This window comes from Microtus oregoni, unplaced genomic scaffold (genome assembly GCF_018167655.1).
Source record: "Microtus oregoni isolate MIOR12 unplaced genomic scaffold, Mior012 000023F_ref0000262, whole genome shotgun sequence".
Lineage (NCBI taxonomy): Eukaryota > Metazoa > Chordata > Mammalia > Rodentia > Cricetidae > Microtus > Microtus oregoni.
Window position 1 is genome coordinate 17,959,477 of NW_024543082.1, and position 9,777 is coordinate 17,969,253.

The 9,777-nt window shown below is 44.3% G+C and overlaps 1 protein-coding gene across 1 annotated transcript in view; it reads left to right on the plus strand.

The window, feature by feature from the left end:
• CUNH3orf52 (chromosome unknown C3orf52 homolog) overlaps positions 1-3,612 on the plus strand; it is a 28,026-nt gene extending 24,414 nt beyond the window's left edge. The window contains exons 6-7 of the mRNA XM_041672995.1: positions 2,118-2,299; positions 3,423-3,612. Of these exons, the coding sequence (XP_041528929.1) occupies positions 2,118-2,299; positions 3,423-3,427 (187 nt within the window). The 3' untranslated portion in view covers positions 3,428-3,612. The remainder of the gene's footprint in view (positions 1-2,117; positions 2,300-3,422) is intronic.
• Positions 3,613-9,777: the final 6,165 nt, after the last annotated feature.

Sequence of the window (9,777 nt, forward strand, 5' to 3'; positions counted from 1 at the left end):
TTAATAGTTTGGGGATATAGACCAAAGCGTGTGTGTCTGTGTGCTTGTGTGTGTGTAAGGAGTCAGTTAATAATTATAGTTTTATATCACAGAGATTACTGAAAGTATTTTAAACAAGATTTATGCGACAAAGCCTTGTCAGTTGTTCCTCAGGTGTCACCGAGAGGCAGTCATCAAAGTCAGTGTTATCTATTAAAATTCTCCCACTCAAGCTCATAGAACTGTGGGAAGCATCTAACGCCGGTGGTGGCCTGATTGGGGAGGACAAGAAAGTATCTGCAGTCTAAGGCTGTCCTCATTCTTCTTCATAAGTCTCTGTAGGCACCCACTGCCCAATTCTGACCATATTGCCTTCAATCGTAAGTCACTGGCACAAAAATGCAAGCAGGAAAGGAAGAATTGCAGAGTTGGACCTCACACACTTGGCTTGATCCAACTTTCAAGGTTGCTGCCCTTGCAGGTGGGAAATGACATCCCTGTCCCTTGTACTTGTATTTACATTGATGGAGAGTTCTTTACCTCAGACCAGGCTGGCCCATCAGGAACCTGAAAATATTGTTTGCTGCATCAGTCGCTAGACCCCCTCCAGTGGTGGGCTGCTGTGGTAAAGCCCACAGAAAAACAGTTCTCAAATTTCTGCCTTTTATAAATCAGCCGGGAGTCAGGGGTGGCAGTTGGGGTTGGGGAGACAGGGGTCAGAGGGATGGCGTTCTCAGACTGGGTCAGGCAGCCTGATGCTCTCACTTTCCTTCCAGTTTGATCTTCTGAAATCCACCTCAGGCCCTTTTCATCAACTAGCTCATGTCCTTAGCAGTGTGCATACAGAACTGCTGCCTGCCCGCCTGTCCATCCTCCGTCGAGATAATTGCTAGAGGATAATTCAGGTCACTCTCAAACTCAGGTAGCTGGACTGGAGATAGAAAACGGGCTTTAAAGACTGCCTTTAGTGGCATCTTGTACCTGGGCTTTGTTAGAGTCTAAACTTCATTATTTATTTGGTTCACAGAGCTTGGCACACTTCTTTGTTATTGGGGAAAGTTTGCAAACTGAGTTCTCCCCTGCATTATAGAATGTACAGACAGTAGCCTATGTGACGTCTGGCCTCAAGAGGGAGCTCTTTGCCTATCCTTAGCAGGGCAGGGGCCTGATTAACTCCAGAGACTGAAGCCTCTATAATACTCTGCCTAGAAGAAATCTCTCTGATGTGACTGTTTATTGATTTTTTTTTATTGCTGAGCCTAATCTGGGTCATCTTAACCATATAACTAGAATAACTGTGAGGTAGCCTCTATAGTGCAGCTTAAGCTACTAATTAAGGATAGACCTATAATTATTTTTCATTATAAAAAATTGGAAAAAAATGTGTGCTAAAAGATGAAAAGGTTAGGGCCTCCTTGGGGTTGGAAATTCCTTAGGTCTCATTAATAAAGGATTAATAGTTTGTCATCATGTCTTAGGGGGCTCTGGAAGTGGATATAGGGGAGTATTACCCCCAAACACAGGGGGTAGGACTCACTGCTGGAGCACAGGGCATTTTGGGCAGGGGGATCATGAGGTCTGGAGCTAGGTCAGGGTAATGAACCTTGGCTCAGACCATAATCATGTTTATAGGTTAACTGGTTAAACCTGGGGGAGGGTGTGATCAAAGTGTGTGTGCGCGTATGTGTCTGAGAACTTACGAAAGAATAAATAAATAACATTTTTAAAGAACTCATTAAACTGACTAGCTCTGATGCATACACGTAGTGGCAACACTGAGAACAGGGAGATGAGCATAGAGGAGGAGGAAAGGCCAGGCTTCCTGCTCGGCCCTACAGGATGAAAGGCTGATGTAGGGGGTGCTGTGCCAACTCTCAGTCTTTCTTTATATAGCGGGGCTGTGTCCTTCCCTTTCAAAGGTGGACCCCTAAAGTGTGAGCAGTTGGTGATGGTTGTGTAATGGCCTGCAGAGGCGGGGTCAAGGGCAGTACGTTCTCCTAGGCCAGTGCACCCTCTGAAGCTGCTCACAGGAAGATGTGGAGCCAAAGAAGTGTTAACGCTAAAAGTGGCTTCTGAGCCTCACTGTGATTCTAGTTGTTCACTGTAATGTCTGTCTGTTTCAATGACTTGGCCTCCAGCGTTGAAAATGCCACGGTAACCTACCACTTGCAGTTTGGAGTTCCAGCTGAGGATGATGGCTTCATGGAGTTCATGATGAGTGAAGAGCTGGTGCTTGGCATTGTGCGACAGAATTTCCACGATAAGAATCTGTCTAGTTGTGAGAGTCTCGGGCAGGACCCAGAATCTCTCTTGCTCTATGGTAAGTAGAGAAAGCAAAGAATTAGGACCTGGAATGCTAAGCCAATGGACTGGGGCAGATGACCTGGCTTGGCAGTGTTGCTGCCTTGTCTTTTGCCAAGTCATTATTCTACTCACTCTTCCACAAGTCAGTCCTTCTCCGGAGCTTACAGCCTGTAAGCAGACAGAATAGTGAGAAGGCAGTGTAGGGAAAAGTAGGCCTTGGGGACTGGGCACCCCACACAGAACAGCAAACTCTCCCCGTAGTGTCCACCAGGGCCAATGTGAGGACCTCCACCTAAGCCAGTCACCTAACACCGTGTCCCTTGTTTGTTTCTCCTGGCACACTGAAGGTGGTTTGGGGTGCTCATACGTTAGTTATTGCCACAGTTGGAGTACAGAGAAAGGTCAAATGTCAAAATGCCTTCATTATCCAAAAGACTATCACATATTTGTCACCAATAGTACCCAAAATAAATGAATATTCACTTAGTTTGCAAATAAAAATAGAAATTATTTTGCAAATAAATTAGCATCCAAAAAGGGAAATGCTATTTGCCTTTTGAAGAGTATCCAGCATGCTGCATGCATTCTATCTATATGCATGTATTTGTGCATGCACACAGAGAGTAAAGTTTCTCTATTCATAATCAATGGTTATTCCAATTTGATCTACTATTACATACTCCAGAAAGCCAAACGTTTCAACAAATGTTGAAAATAATTTTGGTTTCTGAAAATTAGTGACTGGCCTAGTTTCGCTTCTGTTTCTGGGATAAAACCTGATGTCAGGTTCCAGTTTGTGTTTGCAGGAAACTCGGGGCAGCAGGAACTTCAGGTTTCTCATTATTATCACAACCACGGTCAAGAAATGAATGCACTTACACTCGGTGCTCAACTCTTTTCTCTCCTCTTACCCCATTCAGAGCTCCAGACTGCAGAGTGGTGCTGCCCCCTTTCAGACAGTCCGCTCACATTAATTAAGACAGTCAACACTACCCCCACCCCCAGACAGGCCCACAGGCCAAGCTGACCTGGGCAACCCCTCATTGAGATTCTTTTCCCAGGTGATTCCAGCTTGGGTGAAGCTGACAGAGGAAGCTAGGCATGGCAGTAACTTTGGTTTGTCTTTGTTTTCTTTCTAGAATGAAGTGGTGGAGGTTGGTCTGTGTCAGAAAGCAATGCTCTGCAGTTTCAGAAGGAAGAGAATTTAAAAACCTATCTTGTAGTGACCAGCAGGAGAAGACAGTCCATCTTGCAGTGACCAGCAGGAGGAGACAGTCCATCTTGTAGTGACCAGCAGGAGAAGACAGTCCATCTTGTAGTGACCAGCAGGAGAAGACAGTCCATCTTGTAGTGACCAGCAGGAGGAGACAGTCCATCTTGTAGTGACCAGCAGGAGGAGACAGTCCATCTTGTAGTGACCAGCAGGAGGAGACAGTCCATCTTGTAGTGACCAGCAGGAGGAGACAGTCCTCCCACTCATGCTGCACAGACAGGGAGCCTGGCTCCATTTGCTGAATTCGTGAGAGCTGTCCCAGCTGGATTCAGGAGCTAGATGAAGTCTGGGGCGAACCAAAGATCCACAACCCAAGATTCCTGCTGCCTTTGAAGCACTGGCTGCCTCTGCTCGAGCATGGATGATTTTCCTACAGTACAAGCAGAGTACCTGGCTGTTAACCTGTGTTAATGGGGCAAGGCAAAAGCAAGTAGTCAGGGGACGGGGAACCGAGTCAATCGTTCTCATTCAAGCCCTCTCTCCACTCACAATTATATTTGATAGACCTCTAAGCAAAGGATGGGAGGGACAGGAAGGTGCTTCTAAGACCTAAGGACCATAACTCTTTGCCTACCTCCACCACCTATACCTAGGTGTCTGAACAACTGAGCTCAGCCATATCACTGAGTGTTACATATAGAAATAAGTTCGATGCATCTTGTTTCTCATCTCTTCATTGTTCCTGAGATGCCTCAGTATCTTTTTTTTTTTTTTTTTGGAAAACATAAGTCTGTGAGTTTTGAACATGCTGCCATCTTTTAAGGTTGCCAGCCATTCAGGTTTTTATTACTATCATTGCTCTTTTATGTAAAACTCATCAAAGGATCATTAGGACTGCTTAATTTCTGCTACCGATACCACATACTGGCTTTGCATTGACTGGTGTCACCAGCCTTTCTGTAGGACACAGTTTCTTGACTTGTTACTTGTGTGTCTTACTGCAGATGATTGCTAAGCAGAGACTCTCTGTCCTTTTGAAACTGTCAAAAGAGGCATGCCTGTCCTTTGGAAGGCCACAAGTTAGTGACTGTATCAGTCACCTGCAGATAGAGAATGCCTGTCATGAGGGAATAGAATATTTGTTTTGTTGGGGGAAATTGTCTTTCTGGAAATTCTGGGGGAGAGAGTTTCATTGTGGAATGAGAAATTTCCCAGCCTGATACCTCAGATTGATGAGCCATGGATGCAGGTCACTGGCAGACAGCTATGTATCAGTCTGCATCAAATGTAGGGCTCTGAACAATGTGAATTTGCTTTCTTATTTATCTTCTATATGTTATAGTAATAATAATTTCTATATAGTAATTTATTGTTTCATTTTCAGTATAGTTCCTTAAACTACTGAAACGGGTGGATTTTTCTTCTTCCCCTTTATTTTTTACGTCAAATGTGAACCTCTCTGTGCCTGTACTTTTTGGAAAGTGATGAGGAATTTTAATATATAATGCCTTAGGAGCATTAACAATAAATTATTTTTTTACAACTGTGTTGTTTTATTATCTGCCTCTCAGGCCTTCTCTCTCTAAGACTATATGTTTGGTGGGCTTTGCCTTGCAGAAAATGGGGGTAGAAGTGATTGTGTGTGTGGAGGCAGCTTCCTCTTCTGTGTGAATAAGATGGAGTCCAATTGGACCAGGCTGGGCTGGGATTGGCTGTGGCCTCTCATTTCTCTGCAGTCCTTCTTCTGCAAAGTGTTACAGTATTAATCTGCAATGTCCCCCACTGACTTATGTGTTCAACACTTGTTTAGAGATAGTGATACTCTTTGGAGAAACTGTATAACCCTTAGGAGGTGCTCCTCACTGACCTCAGGAGGCTGCTACAGGCAACCACTGGAAGCCCAGTCCACTTTGTCCAAGCTTCATATTCTGCTTCTCAGTCCACCATAATGTGGAATTCTCTCACTCCCCACCATGTACACTTGCTGCCATTAATTCTGCTTTCCCTATGACAATGGGCTGAAACCATGAACCAAAATAAATCTTTTCTGCAGGAAATTGCATCTTGGGTGGGGCTGGAAGAATGGGTTTGTCCATGTATGGAGATGGGGTTGGGTTTGTTCCTCTTTTTTTTTCCCAGGAGAAACTAAGATAAAAATAACTTAGTTTTGATTTTGACCATTTGACCCTCGAGAAGACTTTCCAAGGTTTGGCTTTGGGTATAATACATTATGGGTAGCTAAAGCACACGGAGATGTTTTGTAAAAACAATCCTGTGCACATACACATTGCTTTGTTATAGAAAGCAAGTCTTGCGGTCACCGCATATCTTAATGACAAGAATAACACCTGGTGCATCATAAGGTTCAACAAGTACCTGTAAAATAATTGAAGGATTTAGAATGAAAACCTGTTGCTTTCAGAAAGTCATTTAGCTATGGGTAGAAACATTTGTCCTGTTCTCAACAAAACTTCTAGCCAGGTGTCCACCTTTATAGCTTTGCAATTTAATTTTGTTGCAAAGATAATTTTTATCTTTTAAATTTTTTATTTATTTCATTTTATTTATGAATCCGTGCATGAGTGTATGTATGTGCACCATTTGTGTGTAGGAGTACGAGGAGAAGAAGGCATCGGATCTCCTGGAGCTGGAATTGTAGGCAGTTGTGAAAGTCACAGTGGCGCTGGGACTGACCCTAGGTCCCTTGCAAGAGGAGCAAGCACTTTTAATCACTGAGCTATCTCTCTAGCCACCGGTAGATGTGAGTCATATGGTTTGGTGCATGCATAGATGATACCAGTGAAGAAGAAAAAAATAAAAGAAGTTGCTAATGTGATTAGAGAAACAGGATCTGTGTGTATGAAACAGGAAACAGTAGAGAAAAAAATAGCCAGGTTTAACTGTAAACCATACAGACAAACTGTAGGATTGTGGGTCAGAGAAAAGAATGGCCGGTGGAGTCTGCTTGCAGACTTTGTGTAAGAAGTAGACTCATGCTGACCCTGAAGTGCTAGTGAGATTTGAACAAGCAGGTTTGTCCTTTGTCCTTTGCCCATTTGTCTTTTGAGAAAGGGTTTCTCTGTGTAAGAGTCCTGGAACTCACTTGGTAGACCAGGCTCCCTTTGAACCCACAGAGATCTGCCTGCTTCCACCTCCTGAGTGCTGAGATTAAAGAAGTGGGCAACCAAGCCTGGCTTGCCCTTTAGACTGATAAAGTGAACATGGTTTTGTTTGTTTCTTTGCTGTACTGGGGCTTGGACCTAAGATCTCACACATACCAGACAAACACTGTGTCTCCAGCTCCTTTTTAAAAGATGCAGATGCTTGACATGAACCCAGAGTTCAATGTGGGAGCAGTATCCCATTCTCCCTTCTCTCCCATCATTAAATAAAGTACATGACCCTGTTGCTGCTCTCCTCATTCTGTATTCTGTGCATTCTTTAATGTCTTTTCTATGTTTATTGACAATGATCCACAACATCAGAAGGCAGATCCACATTTTATAGCTAGAAGCCAAAGCCTGGAGGTGGGATGGGGGGAGGAAGAGGGAGAGGGAGAGAGAGGGAGATCATCTATGGTCCTATAGTTTGTGAAAGACAAAGCCTAGCCCACTGGGTAGTCACCCATGATGAGTAACCACCCATCCTAGTGGATGCCCTGAGGGCATCCTCAGTTCAGCTTTGGTTGGCATCAGAGAATCTGTCAGGGACACAAGTGATGGGGGAAGAGAAGAACGGACAGATGTAGCCGCTGGGCTGCAGAAAACCAATGAAAATGACGCTGTGGCATTTCTCCATTGAAAATAAAAAGATCAGAAGAATAGGATTGATTTATATTGATCTATTTAATAGTTGGCTGAACCAGTATATCTTCAGATTTAGTCAAATGTGTGAACTTCAGAGACCAGGTTTGGAAAGGGCCAGTCATGTGCAACAAGAGAGAATCTCGTTTCCTCTGTAGGCTCCTCTGGTGACCTGGAAATGCAGTTGTCCCCCTCATAGCCTTCCATCCTGGTCCCCCCACCTATTCCCATCTATCATGCTCCTCTCTTCCTCTCTATGACCTTCCACACCTGTTCCTCCATGCCCTCTATCCTGTCCCATACCCCATGCCTTTCCATCCCATCCCCTATCCCCATGTCCTTCATCCTGAGAGACTTAAGAGGCTGTTCTAATCATGTCAGCATTTGAACTTGTCACTGGTACACTTTCCTGCCTTGTCTTCACCCTTTCCTATTTCTCTCTTCTGTTTTCAATAAGAATTTATTCACAGAATAGGAGTTTATTTATAGGTGCTAACATGAATGTAAGCGGAAACCACAAAGCCTGCCGTGGCTTGTACAGCGGCTCTCTCCATTTTCTGTGCGCTGTTTGAAGGCCTGCACAAAGGAGGGGCATTTCTCGTTATAGCTGCGACTTGAAAGAGTAAATTAGAAACTCAGCCTCAGTTTCTTTCTCAAGAACAGGGATTCTGTAAGTGAGATACACACACACACACACACACACACACACACACACAAATCTATGTTGGTGTGTACTTTCTGCAAGGCTTGAAATGTGTGGGAAAGGGCAGCGGCATCAGCCTGTGGTAGCCATTAGGATTCTTTTTTCTGAGAATTAAAAACATATATATGATAAAACTGTTACCCCCATTTTCCCCTTCAACTCTTCTCATATCGCTCCAATATAACCCAATCCACTTCATGCTTTTTTTTTAAAATAACATGCTAAGTCCAGTTAGAGCTGTGTGTGTGTGTGTGTGTGTGTGTGTGTATTTGTGTGTACGTGTGTCTGAGTGTGTATATGAAAGAGGACAACTTTCAGAGATCAGTTCTCACCTCCACTGTGGAGTCCTAGGATAGAACCCCGGTTGTCAGGGTTGCCTGGTAAGCACTTTTACTCCCTGAGCTATTACGGCATTTGCATCCACAGCAGATGTTTTGAAACCCCCCAGGGACTCTTCCGTCCAGACAGGCTGGTGTGCAGTTTCTCTAGCTTACCATATAGCCATGCTTCTTCGTCTCTGCATTTAGATTTAGTGAGGTCCTGATAAAAGATATTTGCGTTTGGGTGACAGATAGTGCTTCACTGGATGAGGTGCAAACAAATACAGCTTATTGTATTGTACTGAGAATATCTCTTCGCCACCTACCAGCCACAAAGGTGTGGTATCCACGTGAAGAGCTCTAACATAGAGCCATCTGTTGAGGGAAGTTGGGGGCTCTAGGCTTTATTCTTTACTTTAGTTTCTCCTCTGGGTCTTTAATAAATGTTATGATGGTTAGTCTTTTTTTTTTTTTTATCATCTTGACACAAACTAGAGTCAGCTGGGAAGAGAGAGCCTCAGCTTAGGAATCACTGCCATTGGCTTGACCGATTAGCATGTCTGTGGGGCATTGCCTTTATTGATGATTGGCGTGGGAGGGCCCAGACAACTAGGGCAGTGCCGCCCCTGAGTGGCTGTTCCTGGGTTGTATAAAAAGCAAATTAAGAGAGCTATGGAGAAGAAGTAGGATTCCTCCAAGACCTCTGCCTTATTTCCTGCCTCAAGCTCCAGCCCGGATGAACCACAATTGGCACATATAAGCCAAATAAACCCTTTCTTCCCCAGATGGATTTTTGCCACTGCTTTATCACAGCAGTAGAAAGCCAACTAGAATAGGTGGCCATATGTCAGGTGTAGCCCGCCAATGTGTGGGTGCAACAAACAGCCTAAACTAAGTAGGTCAGAGTCAGAGGCAGAAAAGAAACGAAGACTTGAATCAGTCTCTGGCCCACACTGCTTCCCACAAGCCATGTGCTGCATCTTGTAGAGCAAACCAAGTGACTTTTGGCCAAAGTCTAAAGTTAGGCTTCTGTGTGCAAGATCACTGGAAGAAGGGAGTTAGCAGAGACCAAGGCACTGGGATCTGGTCAGCTCGTCAGCTGCAGGGGATCAACCGGCTTATGCCTCAGCAAACTCATGCAGAGGACCGTGAGCGGCTGCGTTTACTCTCAGGGGGCCACTTGGGCTGCTTTATATTCCCTTAGCTATTTATTTGTGTGCATGTGTGTGTGTGTATGCCTTGCCCATGCTGGACAAGGATCCTACTACGAAGCTGCCTCCCTAATGCCTTGCGATGTATTCAGCTTGGAGAACAGAGCAGTTATTAAATAATAGCATCCAGAGCTCATCTCAATGAACATCTTGCCATTTTAGCATCTCTAAAATTAGGAGAGTGGCCATGAAGTAAATACAATAACACCTTGAGGATGCAGGTGTGAGTGTAGAAATAGTCTAA